General features: G+C 47.4%; 1 protein-coding gene across 1 annotated transcript; it reads left to right on the top strand.

Annotated features, from left to right (window-relative positions):
* Positions 1-284: 284 nt before the first annotated feature.
* STK32A (serine/threonine kinase 32A) lies at positions 285-21,411 on the top strand. Its single transcript, XM_054389127.1, has 12 exons — positions 285-336; positions 5,573-5,628; positions 6,427-6,578; positions 7,442-7,615; positions 11,085-11,122; positions 16,246-16,335; positions 18,078-18,175; positions 18,757-18,873; positions 20,044-20,169; positions 20,511-20,633; positions 20,952-21,016; positions 21,324-21,411. The coding sequence occupies exons 1-12, from the start codon at positions 285-287 to the stop codon at positions 21,409-21,411; spliced, it is 1,179 nt and encodes a 392-aa protein (XP_054245102.1).
* Positions 21,412-21,860: the final 449 nt, after the last annotated feature.

The raw sequence follows: 21,860 nt of genomic DNA, 5'->3' as shown, positions 1-21,860 counted from the left end.
CACTTTCCTTTGTGGACAGCAGTCTTGGTCTGTGTTACACTGCTGTGGTGTTCCTGGGTTTCTCTAGTAACATGCATTTTCCCTAATACTCAGTTTTGTCTCCAGAGCAATGAACCTCCAGTGGGAAATTTATGAGCTGCAAAATGTGTCTTAATCCTGAATGCTGCTAACTTTTTGCCTCATGCCTTCTCCAGGATGCAGCAGCAGAACGTTCCTCAGGTCTGCTGGAAGTGACCTGCAGGTAACAGAGAAGTGGAGAGAGCTGAGCCAGGGCTGAGCGCGCCATGGGAGCAAACACCTCTAGCAAGCCATCGCCCTTCAGTGAAAATGAAGATGGTAAGAAATTCTCCTAGTTGTTGTCTGGGACTACAAAGTACAGAGATTGTTATTCTGAGAGTTACCATGCTGGGGTTGCAGACACCCAGACATTCTTGATTAGCTAAAAGTGTGCAGCAGTTGCATGCCTTTGGTATCCTGCCGAGCTGTGGCCAGGGGCCGGGTGGTCTTTTCACCACCCCTCTCTGCAGCCAGGCAGTGGGAGAAGAACTGTTGGCAGAAGCCAGGCCCTTTGGAGGCAGGGGGGGGAAATGCTGCAGTTCTGCAGGCAGGTGAGGTTTCTTCTGAGGATCACAGCACAAGAAGGAATGGTATGAGGTGTGGTGGGAAGGTAGTTTGAGTAGTGTGTGCTCCCATCCCTGTTTTGAAGTTGGTGTGAGAGCCACTGAGAAAGACCTGGTCAGCAGCAGCAGAGTGGAGGTTCCTGGTGCCTGCCCAACTGGGCAGCTCTACCCACTGGCACTGGGAACCCAGCATGCAGGCTTGATTGGCTGGAAAAGGAGAATGCAGTGCTGGAGGCCAGTGTCATCATGCTGCCAAGACTGTAGAGACGGTCATTAAAAGATTGTTCCATAAATATATTTTCTGTTGCATGAGTCAGCTTGCCAACTGCCATATGGGCTTTCACCTAGGTTCAGTGATAAAATGCAGATGTAGATAAATACAATCACAGAGAAATAAAATATAGAAGAACCTAGTCAGCTCACAAACTGCTGTCCCAAATGTAAGAACTCCAGCTGGGGAGGAGGTAATCCTGGTTACTGGGGGCATAAGGAGAAAAGGAGAGAATGCTGGCCAAAATGTTGTCTTTCCCACGCAGCACCTGAGGAAAGAGGTCTCGAGAAGTGCCCTTTCATCCTGTAAGTGCAGGGATCTATCCCTAGTAGTGCTCTCAGTGCTTGTCACACAGCAGCCTCTGCCCTTGGCAGTGGCTGTCCCACTGCTCCATCTCCATGAGCATCTGCCTAGGGAAGAAAGAACCTGTTCTGCACAACACAATTTTCCCCTCACTGTCCTGGGCCACCCTTTTGTGATCCAGCCCTTCCCTCTACACCTCTATTCCTCATCCTCCAGGGAGGGTTTGGCACTTCAGGGTCTTGGTGGCTGCTGGTGCCCTCAAGGAGGAACCTCCCCTTCCTCACCCCCTGCACTGCTGCACCCACGACACCAGCTGCTCTCTGACTGCATGGCCAGAGTGGCTGCAGTCCCCAGCTGCTTGCCATTTTAATTTATTTTTCCATATTTTTTCCATTAGTTTAATGCATAAGAAGCCCATGCTGCAGGGTTTTTCTGGAGGTTTTATTGCTGCTGCATCTCACCACTCAGTAGTGGCCTTTCTCCCAGAGAGCTGCCAGAGCTAGCTCAGGATGACTAACACTGCTCTCGCTGCTGACTATCTGCCTGTGGGACTGGCTGCTGCAAACTGAATTCTCCTTGGTGGGGCTGGGCTTTCTGCTGAGCCTTTCTCTGGGTTCAACATTCTCCATGTGGTACTAGACCTTTTGCCTGAGAAATAAATGGCACTCCAGGCAGGGCAGTGACCTGTGCAGGGTGACTGTGCCTGGGGCAGTAAATCTTCTTGGGCAGGCTCTTACCAGAGCCAGCTCTGTGCTGGGAAAAGATTGGTTTCAGCAAACAAAACCTGTTGGATGTGAAGCCTCTGTTAGCTCCTTGCCAAAGGGCTTTCCAAGTGCAAAATGCTGTGCCCCACACTTGGTGCCTTTGTGTATCCTGCTGGGCAAGTCAAGGGAGAGGTCCAGTCCTGATTATCTTAGGAGGTTCAGTGTTGAGATATCAAGTTTCAGTAGGCTCCAGGCTCACCCCTGCACCCAGGCACTGTGTCCAGACCAGTGCAGTTGTGCTTTCATGGGCCTGCCCAAATCTAAAAGCAATAGCACATTTTGTCTCATATTTTGATATAATGGGGGAATAGAAACCCAGCTGAAATGGGGATGTCCTTTGTTAACTTTTCCATGATCTTGGCAGATTTGTGACCAGAGACTATCACCTTGGGTGTCATAATCTTGTCCTTATTCTAATTTCAATTAAAACTGAAATTAATTAAGAGCTTCCTACAGCAGGAAACAGCACAACAGCTTTTCTGTTCCATGACAATGGTGGGTCCCTGGGCTGTGGCCAGTGGAGAGCCACCTTGGCGGTGTTAGGGAGAGGCTTTTGCTTTGGGATCTGTGTAGATACAAACAGCAGCAATGTGAGCAGTGAAGTGCTCCAGAACCTGATTTTCCCCAGCCTGAGTTCCACCTCTGGCAGTTGGGTGCTGTAGCTGCATCTACCAGTTTGGCAGCTGTCTGACAGATGCTGCCAGATGCTCACTGGGGCATTGCTGGGAAAGGTGGGAGGAGGAAAAATCACAGTCTAAAGGATATTTTGCTGTTGCACCCAAAAATTAGGTCTGCTTCTCAGAGAACCATGCTGTAACCTTCGATGATTTAAATTCTCTCTCAATTTCCTTGAAAATAAAAAAAGTCCTGAAGAATACTCAGGCAGCTGCAACAAGGTGAAACCTTTTGTAAAACAAGCTTGTTAAAGAGCTGAGTCAGGGGTGAAAACATCTTGATTTATGTTGTGCTGTAGTGTTCTGAATAACCCTGGCAAATGTCTTCACCCCCATATGCCTCCATTCTTCATCAGCAGGCTCCCTTCTCCTCCCACAGCTCAGCTGTTTGCTCTATGGAGCATGGACCACCTTCTACAGAGTGTGGACCACCTTCTGCTGTGCAGAAACAGAAGAGAGCAGGGCTCACACCTTGCTGGGCTCCCCTCACCCTTTGATGTGCACACACAGTCCCTACACGTTTTCCCAAACTGCTATGATTTGCTGTCATTTGTTTCCCGTGGCACCATCATTTTATTATCTTTTTTTAATGGACTTTGCAAAGAGCTTTTCTTTGCCTTCAGCTGGAGTGGGATGCCAGCACTATTTTCTCTCAGCGTTTCCTCTGAGTAGGCACAGTGGTGGATAATAAACTGGTGAGATGAAAAGAAAATGTAATAACCAGACAGAAGGTTCAGAGCTGCAAGATGCTCTCAACCCTGATGCAGTCAGGATGAGACCATGTTAAAAGCCAGATTTTGTGCTGCTTCTGGGCAAATGGATGTGGAAAGCATCCTGGAGGATGGCAGCCAGATATTTTCCCCAGCTGGCCAAATCTGCTGGAAGATAGAGCAGAAATAGTTGGTAGGTGAGGACAGTGGCTGGGCGAGAGGGCTGTACATCATTCTGAGGTCCTTTGCCTGTGTGTCCTCTAGCAACTATCAGCTATTCTGTCCTTAAGTTGCCCCATGGATGTATCTTTGTTCCTCTGCCCAGGTCTATGTGGACTTCAGCTCCCCAACACAGAGTGACTTGGGTTGTCCTTCCTGATCCTGTGCTAGCCCTTGTTTTGCTGAGGCTGCAGTGAAGGAAGCAAGGAGGGGAGGGAACAGAGTGAAAATGGGGGAGATTACAGTGACAGAAGGCAGATGGGTTGTAACAGACCATGGGGTGAAGGGGCTGGCAGGACCTGAGCACCTAGAAGCAGTGAATTTCACTTGGCAGATGGAGTCCAGTGGCTCTGGCAGGGCTGACTTGTCTCTGATCAGGATGTTCTTCGTGGCTGGTTAGGTTCTGTATTTTTGCATCGAACTATTGTTCCTTGAAGCTGGATTTAGAAATACAACCCCTCCTTTCAAAACAGTATGTCATGGTCATGCTTCAGTTGCTTCTTTATAGCAGTTGTACTATCTGCCTTGGCATCTCTTAAACGTCATTTTTCTGTGTTGGCATATCACAGGAACTTTCCCTCTGAAGGGCAAATGCTTTGGTGTTGTCATTGTTCTAGATGCCATCAGGCAGTGAAATGAGGCTTGTCAAAGCTGTAGATGTGGATTCAGGATGAAGAGCATGTGTTTGGTTCCTGATTCAGACACCACTAATGTTGGTACTCTTTGGGAGTAAGACTTGGGATTGGCTCAGAGTGAAAACTGGGAATGGCATAAAAGCTGAGACGGTACCTGGGACCTGAGGGTCCCTCTCCCCACAATCACAAGCTGCATGGGACAGCAGGCAGCCTCTGCAGCTCATTGCTCTCCATAGCAAGCTCAGGAGTTTTTCCTTCCCCTCTCATTGTCCTCTGCAGGTGATAAACATCTTCACTCTCCCTTTGCATTCTGCAGGTATCTACTGCCCTTCTCTCAGATGGTCTAACTGATAAACAGACCTAATTAAACTCCTTATCAGCTTGTGTTAGCTCCCATACTTGTGGCTGTTGTTCCAGGCTTGAAGTGATTCCATGCGTGAAAGCTGGTTAAAGATAATGAGCTGCTATAAATGTATTAGAACCTTTCTCTGGTGTCTTGAAGAAGCATTTTGGTGTGGTTTGGTGCAGCCAGCAGGAGCAATTGCTGAGCCTGACCTTCCCTTTGCTGATGGCTGCTGGGCACAGCCATGTGGAGAAGCATTAGCAGGGTCCAATCCAGTAACCATTGTTGCGGTGCCTTCTCCAGCAGCAGGTTTGAGCCCAGTGCAGTCAGTGCTTGCTGTAATCAGGGTAATTTGATTTGCTGTTTCTCTGGATCTCTTTACTGCCTGAGATGAAACACAGGCAGCTTCATCCTGCCTGATCAGAGACACTTGGTCTGCAGGGCCCTTCAGAGCAGCACTGCAGAACGTTCTTCCTTGCTGTGCAGATGTCCACCTCCCAGCCCCATCCTTAGCCAGAGGACAGGAAGTGAAGCACATTAAGATTCCTCCCTCCCTGGCTCAGTGCAGGGTCTGCAAAGGTGCTGCTCTGTGGTTCTTTTCTGAGCAGAAGCAGCTGTCCTGGGTGAGGAATAGCAGCAGGGGCTGCTGTCTTCATCTTGCACAGCTATTGAAGGGTTGTCTAGAAGCTGCCCATTTACGTCTTCATGGGGTATAAACGTGTGATGGACTCATCTTCTTTGCATTTGGTTTCAGCAGCAGCAAGATGATGCTGTCATGTTTAACAGGCAGGGCAGACTGAAGACACTCAGTGGATGGTTCCTTGCCTGGTCTGCTGTGGACAAAGGCTGACCCAGGGAACTTGCTGTCGCAGCTGAGCTGCAAAGACAAAAAGCAAGTTTTAAGCAGCAGCCACATCTCCAAAAGCAGCACAAACTTGCTGAGACAAACAACGGACACTCCAGCTCTTATGGAATTACATCATCAGATGTTTTCTCAGCCATTTAACGTTTGAATCTTTCCTCTTTCTTGCAGTCACTTTTGACCATTTCAAGATTTTGCGAGCTATTGGGAAGGGCAGCTTTGGGAAGGTGAGTATTTTGTGAACTGCTCACTCTGTGGACCCCTGGGAATGTGGCTGATTGAGAGATGGATGAGTTAGAGCCTGACATGAGCATAAAGAAGGAAACCCCTGCATTATCAATGTGACCTGAGCTTCAACTCCTGGTAATCAGGAAGGAATCAGAGCCCCATTCCTCATCCATTCCACAGCCACAAATTATATTACAGGAGATTAAAATGAGAAACAGATAAATCAAATGAGCTGAATTTAATTATCTTTCTGGAGAGCAATTTCTAAGACTTCCCAGCACTGAACATCACGATGCATCTTTATTAACAAAGAGCTACAGGCAATGTGGAAGGAGAGGCAATTTTTTTGTGAGGATATCTCTCTATAAAACAGTATTTGCTGTTAAGCATCAGGCTATGGTAAGATGGTTTATTTTTATGCTGAAATCAGTACTGGTTTCCATTTTCTAACCTGTAGTTCTGCGGTGGAAGGAGTCACTCATGTGGGAGGGACAGACACCACCAAGACTGATTAATAGTTTCCACTGTTAAATACAGCACTGACTTGTGTATGATTCCCTGTCTCACATCCTTGTGGTGGTGAATTCCTCACCTCTCCTTCCATTCAGCAAAGTTTCTTCTATGGCTGAAAACTGAGTGCTGGTGATCCATCCAGTGCTGCAACGTTGATGCGTGGACCTGGGACTTGGCAGTGTGGATTTTGCTAAAGCCCCTGGAGACCACTCATGTGGCCATGTCTCACTGCCCAAGTTTGCTGGCAGGTCAGCTCTGATCTGCCCCTTGATTTGCTCACCTAGGTGTGCGTTGTGCAGAAGAACGACACCAAGAAGATGTACGCCATGAAATACATGAACAAACAAAAGTGTGTGGAGCGTAACGAAGTGAGGAATGTCTTCAAGGAGCTGCAGATCATGCAGGGGCTGGAGCACCCTTTCTTAGTTAATTTATGGTAAGATATTGCTCCTTTACTTGCTGGCTGCATCTGAGATGTCAGAGACACTTTTCAGACCAGACTTAGCCACTTCTCTGCTGCAAGCTGGTTTCATGAGCAGATGGTGTCTTGCCACCACAGCATGAGGGCACCATGACGTGTGTGGTGCTGCCCACCAAGCTGGGCACCAGGTGAGGCATGCATGTCTAGTGGGAGGGCAATCTCAGGCACTGCCTGCAGGGTGAGCAGCAGCAATATCCCAAGAGTGCTCTGGGAAACAAGATTGCCCAAGGGGAAGTGTGGTGGGTTGAAAGACAGCATTCTCCAGAGCTCCAAGCTGGATTGGCACTACTGTGGTGAGTTATTGACTGCTTGTCTGGCTGTGACATGGCAACGAGTGAAGGGATCTTCAAAGATCCTTCAGGGGGATCATTCACTGCTGCTCCTATCCATGATAAGCACACCCAAGAACTGTGAGGCAGGCTCCTGCCCATCTTTATTCACAGCCTTGGGGAGGGGACAGGCAGCAGCAAGCTGTGTCAGAGTGGTGGATTTGGGAGGTTTGGATGTGGCTTTGTTTTTGAAGTGTCTGACAGTAAAAAGTTCAACATGAAAACATTTGGTTCCTGTTCTTCTCATGGACCTGCAGGTAGTTGTTCATTTAAGCTGCTCTGGCTCTGTTGTGGGTCTGAAAGTAAGTTATTGTCACCTCAAGTATAACAACAGGAGTTTAGTCCCAGTGGTAACAGAGCAGGAGAAGGTCAGAAATTACCATTTCCCAGGTGGAAAAGTTCCAAGGCAGGATGAGTATTCCCAGAGATACCACATGTCTCTCTTTTCAGTATTACCACCCCTGAACCGTGCCTGTCCATACATTTTAGGTACTCATTCCAGGATGAAGAAGATATGTTTATGGTTGTAGACCTGCTGCTTGGAGGAGACCTGCGTTACCATCTCCAGCAAAACGTGCGGTTCCAGGAAGGCACCGTGAAGCTCTTCATCTGTGAGCTGGTGCTGGCCCTTGACTATCTCCAGAGCAGACACATCATCCACAGGTCAGCTGGGGACCCCTGGATGGGTTGATGCTTGCAGACTGCAGTAACGGTGGACTTTTTCCTTTTTTGATATTAAAGGACAAATAGAGACTTAACAGCTAAACAAAATATTCTCCCAGGACCAAGCTTCCCAGGGAAAAGCGTTCCGTGTACAGGCAGGGAGCATCTCACTTCTCCCTCTGGGATGGCTGTAATAAGTATACTTGATTTGTTTGCTGATCCTGCAAAGCTGTCTCTGATAGGTTTAATTAGCTGTATCTCATTAATATCCATTCTGGTCCAGGGAGAATAGGCATCAGCACTCAGAATTCCCCTGCTGTCACCCTGGAAGGTGTCTCCCATTTGGTCCCTCCCTGCACAGCGCTGAGAGATGCAGAGGGGACCAGATGCAGGTTGTTTTGTGTGAGGTTAAATCCCTTTCTAAAAGTGGGGAGAATTTCTTTATGGCCATTGAGATTTCTTTTTTTTCATGGCCAATGGAAAAATACAAGAGCTTTTCCCATACATTCAAAGACCTGTAAAATAAGAGAGGAGGTCAAGGTTTTCCCTGGCTGGAGAGGGAAGTTTCAGCTCCAGACCAAGGGACATGCAGCTGCTTCCTGCTCAGCAAAGCAGACTTAGGGTCCAAGGGTTTTTCTTAGGAGCTGCTAAGAGGGGTTATGAACAGGGACTAACAGAGGATTAATAAAGGTGCAGAGAAGATCATCTCATTTGTAAATATAATTCCAGAAGATTGTTCTTGTGAGGTGTAAAAATGAAGCATGATACAGAATTTAAAACTGCAATATCCTGGCTGTTAGCAGGGGAAGGAGCATGCTGTGAAGGGCTGGTAAAGATGAACACTTGATGTTCACAGCATCTGGCTGCTATTTGTGAGCTGTGAAGGAAGGCAGAAAAGCCAATGTCTGACATGCCCATAGAATGCCCATACCTTGCCCTCTGCAGCAGTAGAGAGCCCTGGAGCACCAGAGGGATTTTGCTCTGATGCAGTTGGAGCCAGACCTCCTTGAGGAGAGCTCCTGCTTTCTCAGGAGTCTCGTCTTTCACGTTGCTTGTTTGGTTTTATACCTGCATAGATTTCTACTCTGATGCCCCTGATCTTGGCACAGCAGCCATCCCAGCTGCCCCGCTGTGGTCTGGGACATGAAGCTGGTGTGTGGTGATGGGGACCTTGTGCTGGCCCTCTCTACCCACCACCTGCTCACCAGCACCAAATAATGGATGAGCATGAATTAAAGATGTGAAATGCAGAGCCCTGAGCAGCCAGGGGTGAATCCTCATGCTGCTGGCTTGGCCTGAACATGCAACATGGGGCACAGGGGCAAAATCCTTCTCCGTGAGTGAGGTATCACAACAGTGGTATTTATAGGACTGAGGAGTTGAAGGTTCTTCACAGTTCCTTGCTGTCAGAACAAATCTGGATGAGAAGGAGGCTGATTCTATAATGATGAAAGATGTGATAGTTCTGGGAGCGCAGGGTGGCTGCATTCCCAATTCTGAGCCTTGTCCCTGCAGTTGTGTGGCCATGAGCATTGTGTGGCCACCAGCACTGCATGGCTGTAAACATTGCCAAGAGCTGGGCTGTTGTCCTGCTGTGGCTGCACCACGAGGACAGGTAGAAAGAGGACGTCCAAAAGGCAAAGCTCTGGGCCTTTCCCAGAGAGTTATTGTAAATAAGGATGGGAGCAACTCAGGTTCAGTCTGTCTACACTGTGCACTTCAAGCATCTATATGTGTTTCAGGTGAGTTGAGTAGAACAAAACACCTATGGCAGTCTGTTTAATTTGCAAGTTGTTTAATTAACACAGTAGTGCAAGTTGTTTAATTAGTACTATAACCTAGTGGGACAGTATTAGGTCGATAAAGTGACTCAGCAGAGTCAGTTTCCTGCAACATCTGTAACTGGGACCAGCAGAGACAGGCAAGAGATGGAGCAAAGCTGTGCAGAGGCAGCAGACAGACCCATGGCTGGAATGACTTCTCACCTACAGGGAGAAGAATGGGAACTATTTGTTGATATTTCTTTTTTTTTTTTTTTTTTTTTTTGGTCAGGCTAGGAAATGTTTATCAAAAGGAAATATACAAATAATCAATAAACAATGTGATCCCTGCTCGTTGTTTGTCTCTTGGGAATGATCTCAGTGTGCTGGTGCAATTACCATAGCCTGCACACCAGCCTTAGCATGATTAAGAAAGGCCCCAGTGGGAATTTAAAAAGGAGTAATTGTGTGTGGGGGGGAAAGGTTGAAAATTGGATGAGAAATGAAAAGCTATCCTTATGGTTCTTTCAAAAGTGGAAGTAATTTTTGTGTCAGGAGATTCAAAGTCCATTTTTTCCACGCTCTTTTTGCTGAAACATTTTTAAAGTCTTTGCTTAAATTAGTATTTTCTCAAAAATACCAGGTGTGGCATCACCTTTTGTTGCTGTCACATACATGCTTCTGCCCTTCTGGGCTGTTTGGCTCTGAGCTGAGGCTCAGTTTTGCTGCACTTACTTGGGAGAACCATCCCCTGAATCCACCCTGTAATGTCCTGACAGAGACCTGTCCCTGTGCTCCCTTGTGTGGGGTGAGGGTGGCTCAGGGAAGGTACCTAGGGTATTTATAACCCACTGGCAGAGGTTTGGGTGAGAAGATGGCAGCTGTTATTATAATTAATTATATTGGCCCTTCTTGACTCCAGGTGCCCAGGTGAATTCAAACTCTAGCTTAATGACAGCATTTTTACCATAAAATCCTAACCCTGCCCATTTCCTCCCTTGAAGCCCAGGGCTGATGGGCAGTGTCAGGATGGCACCAAGTTACTGAATGTGTGTCTGCCTGCTGTGTGCCAGGCTCCTTACAGGCACTTGGCTGCCAGGTGCCAGGCTTATCCAGTAGTGGGTGAGCAGGCACTGGTGTAATTAGCTCATTAAAACCAGGTTAATGCCTTGTAAAGGCACTGGGGTGGATACAGTTGATGTATCAGGTGTACCTGCACTGTCTTCAACAGGAAGCCTTTCTCTGCAGCATGGCTTTAGGTGCTGGTGTCCTGGGTTTGGGTTTGGTTTTCAGTCAGGAACTCATTTGTTTCTAGAACAAAGATGTTAAAATAATTTGCTCTTTACTGAGTAAATGGGGAACCGTTCTCAAATAGTACTGAAACAGGTTAAGAACTAAAAGGGGAAAAAAAAAAGATAAACAGAAACTCTAATGGAGGTGGAGTACTGCCAGTCCAAACCACAGCAGCTTTCACAGCCACAGCCCTCTGCCACCATTTCTGCTTTTGTTCTTTGATTAGTTATTCTCTGATGGCTAATCCAAACCCTTCAGGAATACCAGGGCTGAAGAGCCCCAGCAGACACCTTCCAGGCCACACTGTCTCTGGGTGTGTGTCCTTCCAGAGGCCAGGCTGTCTAAAGCATCTGCAGCCATGTATCATGTCACTTTCCCAGGCTAATAGCTGACTCCCTTCTCTGCCTTTTTCTCAGAGACATCAAGCCTGACAACATCTTACTGGATGAGCATGGTAAGTGCCAGTTTCTTCCTGGTCATGAACATGCAAAAAAACAGAGTCAGGAACCAAACTGAAGGTCAAGTGCTCTCTGCCTCATTTTGTGCTACTCCCTCACCCTCAGATAGGTGCAGAATGAGACCATCCTTCCCTGCCTTGCTTGCTTTTTGAGTGACAACACCTGGTACCTCCACGGTGTCCTAGGAGCATTGGCAGGGACATGTTTTGTGCTGCTTGTGGTCAGGTGCCTGGCAGACCTTATTCTAAGACCCTTTTGGCTCTTGCTTAAAACTTTCTCAGCATGCAGTTGTTTGAATGGAAATGCTGGTGTGATTGCAGGCTGTGTCATGAATGCTCACAGGCAGAATGAGCTGTGGCTGAACTGATAATCTTCACTCAGGGATTTTTTTGTTCCTTGAGTGTTTGACACTGGGAGGGAGCTCCAAAGAGGATTTGGAGTGGGTACAATATAGATATTGCTCTTGTTTTTGATTTAGTCAATTGCTCTGGCAAAACTCTAACTTGCATCCCTCCCTAGACGCCTTTTGGTCCTGACAAAGCTCTCCTAGTGAAGAGTTGTCTGATGTTTATTAGCTTTTCACTCATTACAAAATCACTTTGTAATTTCATGTCATTGAAAACTAGCTTGTTGTGAGAGATATTCAGGAGCAACTAGAGCAAGGCACTGAGGAGAAAAAGTCAGTGCAGGGACAAGGTGTTTCTGAATTTATGATGACTTCAGGGGTTGCAATTGAGACGCTGAAGCTCCTGGGGATCACTGTGGCTCTGTGTGACAAGGGTTGCCTGGCAGCACCTGAGCCCAGGCTCTGCCTGTTTTGCATATGACCTCTAATTTCAAAGTGCAAGCTAATTATTTATTTAGGACCTGTCAGCACAGCTGGCTCTGCCTCCTCCTCCAAGTGCAGAAGCCTCTCCCCTGCCCCATGCACAGACTGATGCAGGGACCCATCCTGCTTCCCATCAGTGCCTACCAATGGACTGTGGTCCTGTTTGGCCAGCCTGGGCCAGGGTCCCAGCATCACCAGGGCTCCAGGCCCCCCAGCACAGTGTGGTGCTGGTGCAGAGCTGAGCTCAGTTAGCCCTCGCCAGTAGATGCTCTTGGTGATTTGTTACCATCATCCAAGAACTTCTGTACCCACAGGACTGAGGTGCCACAGCCCCCTGTGAGGGAGCTGGGAGAGCTAGAGCCATGGAAATGTAGGTCAGTGTCCCTGAAGAGGGAAAAAAAAACAGAGGAAAAAGCTCCTCTTGTCCCTGCAGCCCCATTCAGCCCAGCAGGATCTACCCTGCATGCTCTAGTAATGACACCACAATTTAGGTTGATTTTCAGTCTGTTCTCTGCTGGCTGTGATTCTTTAACTGTCTGTGGCAGAGGTTTCAGAGCTATTTGCTATGGATGTACCCTTGACCTCAGTGTCCTTCTGACTGCCTTGTAATATTCCTTTTCTTCATCCATAACAGCAAGGGTGTGCCCTCTCATGCATACAGAAAGCTTTATGCACACACAGTTCAAGTTTTTCCTGTCCCCAGAGCAGATGTTGCTGTAGCATGGTTATCTATCTATATTCAGCCTGGTAGATTGTGCTTGTTTTTCAGTGTCTCTTTCCCCATGGAATGGAGCTGCAGCTCCTCATTCTCTCTCCCTTCAGGAGGCTTTCACAACAGTGATCAGAAAATAGCTGCTATTTGATAGCATCCATTTTTTATAACGTTCTGGATTGAGACCAGGCCCCCAAGAGTACAAAGCGCCCTAAGACCCTCAGCAATCAGACTTCAGTCTTTCGTTTTTATACTTTTCTTGCCCCTCAACTCTGTCTTTTGGCTCATCTTCCTTTCCAGCTGTGAAGGCCCTTTCCAGCTGTGACTCCTTCAGCCTGTTGGATTTTCATGTCTGTTAGGACTTGCAGCAGCCTTTTTTGCCACTGTTAATCACTGCTGAGGCTGCAGGAGCCTTTGTGCACATGATCTGATCCTTGCCTAGCAGCCTGGTTCAGGTTTTGGATGGTACCAATGCCCCCCTCACTATGCTGCACATTGAGGTGTGTCATCCTGCTGCTGTCATGACCTTGACACACATCTCATGCATTTGCCTCTGCCACCCTGGTCGGTGGCATTCTGTATTACCATACCCATTTCAGCTAGGAAATTAAAGTGAGACATAAATAAATTGGAATATCAGGCAAATGTCTTGCTGTGCAATAAATAAAGAATTGGTCCAACATCAGAGATTGGGATCAGGTCCCACAAGGAAAAAAATCCTCAGCAGGAGACCACCTTCAGCAGCCATTCCAAGCACAAAGTGATTTCCTCCTTTAATGATGAGTCTATCGATTTGGCTCAACGACAGCACAGCTCACCTGGGAATTGAAGAATATAACAGATGGCAGTTTCCAGGAACTGTGACTAATTCATCTGGAGTTTTCAGCCAGGTCATTTGTCTAATAAAACTGAAGAAAAGCTCCCTTTTATCTCTAGTAAAACAGAGAAGGCTTTTTTGCAAGAGCCCTGTAATGGCTTTGCTCAGAGTTGTTTCTTATACTGGTGCTGAAAGGTTCTGGAGGGCAGTGCTGAACCAGGCAGGCTCATGCCAGTGCAGACACTGCACACACAGGCCCTTTGCTCTCTTCTCCTGTCTGAGAATCTCCATTCTTCACAGCTCCCAATGGCTCCAGGTTCATCTTCTTTGAAATGCTGCCTTAGCTGGATCTGCAGAAGCCTGATCTGTTTTGTTTTTTGGTTTGTTGTTGTTGTTTTTCTTCACAAAAAAAAAAAAAAAAAGTTATAGAAAGTTGAATGCACTGTGCAGTAACAGAGGTGCTGAATATCATCAGAAAATCCTTTGCCCTAATCCAGAACCAAAGGCTTGGTCTGAAAGTGCTGGTTTCAGGTGGTCAGAGTGAGCTCTGGGAAGGACTCAGTGTGGAGCACAGCTCTGGCTGTGCTGGTTCCAAACAACTGCAACCAGAGACTGAGCAGCCAGGAAAACAGGAGCCTCAAAGCGTGAGTCTCAAGTCCAGCAGCAGCAGCACTCAGTGTGTACCTCTTGGCTACCAGCAGCTTCCATCCCTGGTGTCTCAGTCCACCCCAGTCTGTAACACTGCCATGTCTGTTCAGCCTCGCTGTGCCATCCAGAGCCTTCTCCCTCAGCCTTGCTGGCTTCTCTTGGTAATTTCCCAAGAGGGCAAGTTTATGAAACTTGTGATCTGTTTGAAGTGAATCACTTAAAAGATGCGTCTAGAGAACAGCACATTTGTGCTTGGAATCTCAAATTCTTAATAAGTCTTTATGATTCAGACTGAGAACAGCTCCCCGAAGAGGGCGAACAGCTGGGGATGGAAGAGGGAACAATGCAAGGGTGTGGAGGACTTACCCAAGCAGGACAGCCTTTCTCTTGAGTGCTCCCCAGGGGTTTGTAACCTGTTCCTTAGTGGGTAGACTGGAGAGGAGCTGATGATGTGGAGCAGGGTGAGCAGCAGGGAGGGACACGTGCTCTGGGCAGATCAGTCAAGTACCCTGTGGGTACCAGCTCTGACACCTCACTCACACTCTCCCAGCAGTGTCCACATTTCACAGAGAGACCTCAAATTTTCCTTTTCCTCCTTCAAACTCCAAACAAGCTCCATGGATTTGATAAGGAAATCGGTGTCTCTGTGGCACTGGCAGCCCAGAGAGCCTGCAGGTGCCAGGACAGGTCCCATCTGAGCAGGGCTGTCAGTAGGTCACTGTCTTCCTGGGCTTCACCTGCCTTTCCCTGCTTGGGGAATTCTCATGGGGAAAGATGGAATTGCTGAAGAGCTGAGTGAGGATGAGGAATTTAGTGGTTTTAGGTGAAATCACAAATCTTACTTTTATTCCCTAAATATTCCCAGCTAGATCAGAGATGTGCAGCAGGCAAACATGTCCCTGTTTTCATGTCACAGAGATATAGTCACAACCATTTGGATGCTGTGAAACAGTTAAGTTAATCTTTACAAGACAACAGGAATTCATTACAGAAGCATCAACTTTCAGACCTATCAAGGTGTTCTTACTCCACCTGAACTCATGAACAGACAATGCAGTGACTCTTTGGCTGTTGATGCTAATGACTGAGGGCAGTACTGTCACAGAGTCCAGCAGCAGAAGCCACTTTGATTTGATCTCCGTGGTAAAGAGGAACAGCAGTAGCTCAGCCACCCTCTGCGATTGTAGAGGAGGGTGATGAGTCTGCAAAACACAACAAAGAAAACATCTGATGCTTTTGATAAAGAGCCCAGCTCCATCAGCAGTGAGCCAGTTCAGTGCCTTAGGAGAAGGTTCATGAGGTCAGGGAGAAATGGAAACTGCCTGACTTTAATCAGAGGAATTAGACTGGACTAGCCCAGGAGTTCCAAAGAAATTCTCTTCAGTGAAGCCAGCCTTGTACTGCTCACCTGGACTGCTGGGACAATGGGTCACTCACTGACAGGTGGTGGGAATGAGGGAGATTAAATTAGATGCTTAAAAAAAAATTTAAAAAGCAAGTAAAAGAGCAGGCAGAAGCTGGGTGGAAGCATTTCCTTTCTCATCCCTGCAGATCACACCTGCCTTTCATTTCTGTCTCAGTTGGCTGGCAGCAGTGACAGCAGAAGCTGTGCCTGCCCCCAGAGGAGGGGTCTGTGGTCTTTGAATTTCTTTTACAAGGCTGTTTTGCTTGCTGCAGAGACCTTCTCTAATGAAGGAAATGGGGAGTGCTTAGTACCTGGGAACATCAAAGGGCAAGTGGCTAGAATGTGAAAAATACCAAGGATTTTTGGTTGGGTTCTTAGTTGTTTGTTTTTTCTTTCAAAAATCGTAGAGGAAATTTTTTCAGTTCTCCTTCCCAAATTTAGGAAAATTTAAAACAATAATCATTAAATTATTTTTTTGAGACCTCCAATTTTTTTGGTCCCCAAAGGTTAATCAAGGTGATATTTGATATAAGAAGAGACATCTGTAAGCAGCCTGCAAGCTGAAATATTTTCCGTTGCTTCTCCCACCAGAATATATTTTTTTTCCCTAGAAACTCTTTTTCCATAGAGGATTTAAGTTTTTGACTCAGAGCTATTTCTGTGTGAAATTAAAACAACTCGAGTTACATATTAACCTCTGTCTTTCAGGACACGTGCACATCACAGATTTCAATATTGCCACGATGCTGACTAAGGAAATCCAAGTCACCACCATCGCTGGCACAAAGCCCTACATGGGTAAGCAGCAATGACAATCATTAGTTCTTAACTACTATCTCATGGGCTTGATCCCACAGCACTGATGGGGTGCCAATGGAGTTCTTTTTGATGGGAGTTTGAACTCCTCTTCCTCGTTTGTGGCAAAATGTGTGTGTCTGAAAGGAGGAGCAAGCTCAAGAGGTGCAGCAGGAGAGTATGGTGGGAGTTCTCCCCTTGGTGACACCCAGCTGCTGCAGCTGGTAAATGTGGTTTCACACAACACCACGGCAAGTGTACCATAAACATGGATTTTAGTGCCACTACACCACACTGTACAGCATGTTTTTGATTATAAAACAAGATAATTGCACTCCTGAGGTCTGGGAGCGTTTCACAGCAGCAGCCAAGCCATGCCAACATGCTCTTTCTCCCCATGCAAAGGAAAATGAAGCATGAGGTTTTGGCCCCTCAGTACGTTAGTGCACTTGCACTGCTGCATCACCAGCAATAATTGGAATTTTTACATAAGCTGGCTGCTTTAAAAAGCAGAATTACTCTGTGTTCAGGACAGGTGACTTGGCTTAAGACTTGCTGCTTTCCTGGGCAGTAGCACCTACTCAGCTGGGGCAGAAGGACTCTATTCTGTGGTGCCAGGCTGGCCAGTTGAGCGTGTGGCAGTGCTGATACCAAGCCTGCATCTGAAACAGGCAATGGGACTTTAGCTCTGGTCTAGTTACAAAGGTGAGAGCACACCTGTTTCTCAAGGCCATCCCACCACTTACACACACTAATCAATTAAATTCTGTAACAGTCCATTGAAGCAGAAATTGCCACAGGCCCCATTTCACGGGTGGGGCACAGAGGAGCTGGAACATTTGTTTGGGTTTTAACACAGTGGAAAATCATAGAATCAAGAAGGCTGGAAGAGACCTCAAAGATCATCGAGTCCAACCTGTCACCCTAAACCTCATGACTATCTAAACCATGGCACCAAGTGCCACGTCCAATCCCCTCTTGAACACCTCCAGGGATGGTGACTCCACCACCTCCCTGGGCAGCACATTCCAATGGCCAACCACTCTCTGTGAAGAACTTTCTCCTCACCTCCAGCCTAAACCTCCCCTGGCACAGCTTGAGACTGTGTCCTCTTGTTCTGGTGCTGGTTGCCTGGGAGAAGAGACCAAACCCCTCCTGGCTACAACCTCCCTTCAGGTAGTTGTTTCATTGTGTGCTAATTGCACCTGTAGTTAGTCAGCAGGGTGGGGGTTTTAAAGTGTATCAGCTCACAGGGCAGGAAAGTACCTGAGCTAAGATCCTGTGCTGGGATCTGGGTCGGGTCTGGCTCTCAAGGCGACGACACTCAGTGCTGAGCAGGACGTGAGGCTGGCAGGTCCTGCTGGGCAGGGAGCAGGGGCAGCAACCAGTGTGGAAGATGAGGGTGGGAGATAGGAGTGGCTGGCACAGTTACAGGTTTGCTCCTCTCTCCATGCCAAGGCTTCTCACTGGCAGGTGTTTCTGCTCTGCAAGGCTGACAGCAGTCCAAAAGATAAACTTCTGCAAGGAACCCACTGTGTTCTGACTCGAGTCCACCTTGGCAGTGTTTTGGTAAAGGAGCAATCCACCAGTTCTTGAAGAAAAAATCAGAATTACCCAGAGGTGTGGTAGTGTCATACACTAGGTTGTGTCCCAGGCAGAGAAGCAGGGTGTTCTCTGCAGTCTGTGTGGCTCCTTTCTGCTTGAGATCACAGCAAGGCAAACTCTCCTTTTGTTCTGTTTTGCAGCACCTGAGATGTTTAACCCCACAAAGCCCACTGGCTATTCCTTCGCTGTGGACTGGTGGTCACTGGGAATCACTGCCTATGAGCTGCTCAGGACCCGGGTAGGGTGCATGCTGCCTCATCCCCATCTGTCCATCCCTGTCTTTTAACACTCTGTGGGGAAGGTTAATGCTTGAAGACACAGGTTCTGCCAGGACACTGGTCATGGGGAGAAGGGACAGGTCCTGCAGCAGCCTAATGGCCCACCCAGGACTTAAAAGCCTTCCTGGAACATCATGTTTTCAGCTGATTGAAAAACATGGGAGGAATCCTGCTCCTTTTCACTTGTGAAGAATTGAAAACAGCAGCACATTTGAATATGGGGACAGCTCTAAGCATAGCTCTATAGATAGATGTAATATATATGTATATAAAACCTAAACACAGGCTGGGTGATGACACAGACTTTGGGGGGCTGCCTCCTGCCATGCTGTGTAAATGTCTGGTTATTATCATTGTTCTAGCTGACTGTTGTTTTGTTTATTTCAACTGAGCTACTATCACACAGGGAGAGACTTTCAACCAGGAGGCTTGGGGAATGAACAATGAGACTTTGTTTGAAACTTTTTTGCTCTGAAAAGCTTTCCCAAGGAGCCTGTAAAAGCAGGTAATGGAAGTGCTTCCCTTGTGTTATTCTCCACAGAGGCCGTACCACATCCGCTCCAGCACCTCCACAAACGAAATTGCTCACGTGTTCAAGACAGCAACAGTGATGTACCCTGCAGCATGGTCTGCAGAGATGGTGTCACTCATCAAGAAGGTGAGGCCACGGCCAGAGCAGCACTGGGGCTTGTGTCTGAGCACTGGGGGAAAGCACACCAAGTCATTTCACCTTGATTTGTAGCTTTTGGGGCAAATGGTGGGGAGTCGTTGTAAACTGTGTTCAGAGCCAATGCCAGTGACCTTCAGGTGGTGCTATGTGACAAACATCCAGCTCTTAGCATTGCAGCAGAGCTGTGCAATGACCAGCTGAAGATCTGGGTGGTGGGATGGAGTTTGTGCTGGCAAGCAAGGTGCTGCTAATGCAGCTCTTCTAAGGACACCTGAGTTTTGCTCCTAGAGTTTCTCCTGTAACTTTGTCTCTCTGCAATGATGTAACTTGGAGGTAGATAATCATACATACATCAATAAATTGGGACGAAAAATTGAATTTACATTTTAACTCTAAAAAAAACCCACAACATTTTTCCCAACGGTGAAAAGATTCACAAGAAGTGCTGAGGCTGCTGAAATCCTTTGATGCTGTGTGGTTTGTGCACCACTGTAATTAATTTTTATTAAAGCTGTTATCAAAATTGCTTCAGAATCATTACTGGGATCATTTTGAAGCTGAAATCATGCTTGAAGTGAAGCCATCACTTCAATAAACAGAACTACTGCTTGACAGTGCCAGGGGCTGTCTGCATGCAACAGCAGCAGAGCTGAGGTGCTCAGCCTGTGTGACAGCATGAGCTGCAAGGCTGGGAAAATGTGTAAATAGTTTTCTAGTTCTCAAATTAGTGTAGGCAATGAAGGAATCCTTAGTGTAGCTTTCTTCTCTCTCTCTTTTTTTTTTTTTCAAAACAGTAGGCACAAATATTTTTGTTGTCTCTCATTAAATACTCTCAAACTTCTTAATGAAAATGGGACATTGATCCCTTGCTGAGTCAGGATCATGGCATAGTTCCCAAGAAGAAAAATTGAAGAATATGTCCATTTGCTTAAAATTCAACAGAGCTAATATTTCATTAAGCCTAGCAGTAACATAGGGTCATGAGCTCAGCCCAAACTGGGAACTTTGTTCTAAATGATGGCAGGTCGAGGTCCTGGAGCTTCACCCCAGGGTCCATTCCTGGTGTAACTGCCACTGACACCTCTGTAGATGCCTGACCTCTGACTGTGCATCTCCAGGTCTTACTCTCTCATCTCTTTCATTTTACTCTCACTGCAGCTGCTGGAGCCCAACCCTGAGAAGCGATTTTCTCAGCTGAAAGATATCCAGGACTTTCCATACCTGTCTGATGTGAACTGGGATGCTGTTCTCCAGAAAAGGATCACACCAGAATTTATTCCCACAGTAAGGCAATTTGACTTTAAGAGCTTCTCAGAGTGCCCTCATGCCTGGCACCAGATGGCAGAATTATAGAATCATCACAGGCTGGCTTGGGTTGGCAGGGATCTGAAAAATCAACTAGTTCCAAGCCTACCTGCTACCAGCACAGACACCTCCCACTAGACCAGGTTGCTCAAGGCTCTGTCCAGCCTGGCTTTGAACATGGTGCAGTGGGTGCTCTGAGTCTGTGTGCAGGTCTAGTTAGTTTATTTCTGCCAAGATTCAGCTCCCAGATGCAGTCTGATTGAGGGGAGACTCTTCAAGACAGGCTCTGACTACTTAAGGCATCTTTCTCTCCCCTCCAGAAAGGCAGACTGAACTGTGACCCAACCTTTGAACTGGAAGAAATGATCCTAGAATCCAAACCTCTGCACAAGAAGAAAAAGCGCTTGGCTAAGAAGGACACCAATAAAAGCAACTCCTCCCAGGTGAGAGCCAGCAGGTACAAGCATGTGGTCAGGGAAGTCTCTTGTTTTCCCAGAAAGAAGATTGCCATCTATGAACAGACTTTTTTTTCCCTTGTGACCAACTTTATTCCCCAAACTCTTCCACATCTTCCCTTTGGAGGGAGGCAGCATGTGTAGATACCAGTTTGTGTGAGGAGAATCCTAATGCCATTCTCCCTACTGAAGTGCTACAGATGCTCTTTACCTACCTATTTCCTTGAAACTGTCCTTGTAGTATCTTCCTGAGTCACACTGTGAATTTTTATCTCATCTCTTTGTTTTTATATTTGAATGTCAAAGGCCTGCCATCTTCAAAAGCACCTGGAGATGCTCCAGAGAGACTTCATTGTTTTCAACAGAGAAAAGTAAGTGTTGGTGCAGAGGCAGCACAAGACACTCTGACCCTTGGCAAAGCCTTTCACAGAGCTGGGTTTGGTGCCACCTTGGCAAATGCTGTGGGTGGGGGTTTAGGAGCTTCATAACAAGAAGAGCAGGTACTGGGCATGCTGGTTGCTCTGGCATCTGCTGGAAACCACCCTGGCATTTCTGTCCTTGAGGTGGAGAGCTGGGCCCACAGCCACAAGCTGCTTGAACTGCCCCATTTGTGCAGGCACTGCTGCTGTGGGGGCTGCAGGGACCCTCACAGCTCAGCTGTCACTTTCTCTCCCTAAGGGTGAGACACAACCACAAAGACACCCAGGAGACACTGACAAAAAGCAGAGGCACATCCCAGGAAGACAACCAGAACAACAACCTCTGAGAGCAGCATAAACCCTGCTGGAGTGTTTCTCATGGGGCCTCTGCATGCCCACCTCAAACCTTCATGGCTCTGGGCCACTGGATTCATCCATTGCTACCAGGACACTGCCCACAGCCCAGGACAGGGTGGCTGGTGGGATATGGGATACCCACTCCCTCTGCCTTCCACCCCACAGATCATGGATCCTGGGTGTGGGGGGGAGAGGCTGTGGGTGCTGCCTCTGCAATTTGCTACAGCCAGTCAGACTCAGATCCTTTTATTCTGCTTTTTTTGGTGGCAGGAATGTGACTGTGTGAAAATGGATGAGACAGTTGTCACCCTTTCAGCTTGGCTTGCCAGCGTCACTGCCCCTGGTGCTGCCTGCAAGGTGACTGCCAGCAGCATCACCCAAGGGTTGAGCATGCATTGTTCATAGAGCTGTCATCACTACTATTGGTCTTGCTGGTGGA

This window comes from Indicator indicator, chromosome 18 (assembly GCF_027791375.1).
Source record: "Indicator indicator isolate 239-I01 chromosome 18, UM_Iind_1.1, whole genome shotgun sequence".
In the NCBI taxonomy this organism is placed as follows: domain Eukaryota; kingdom Metazoa; phylum Chordata; class Aves; order Piciformes; family Indicatoridae; genus Indicator; species Indicator indicator.
This window is presented reverse-complemented; position numbering and strand designations above follow the sequence as displayed.

Coding starts and splice junctions, on each gene's coding strand:
- STK32A (XM_054389127.1), top strand. CDS start 285: ATGGGAGCAAACACCTCTAGCAAGCCATCGCCCTTCAGTGAAAATGAA. Junction 5,629..6,426: donor GGAAGGGCAGCTTTGGGAAG/GTGAGTATTTTG, acceptor TTGCTCACCTAG/GTGTGCGTTGTGCAGAAGAA. Junction 7,616..11,084: donor AGCAGACACATCATCCACAG/GTCAGCTGGGGA, acceptor CCTTTTTCTCAG/AGACATCAAGCCTGACAACA.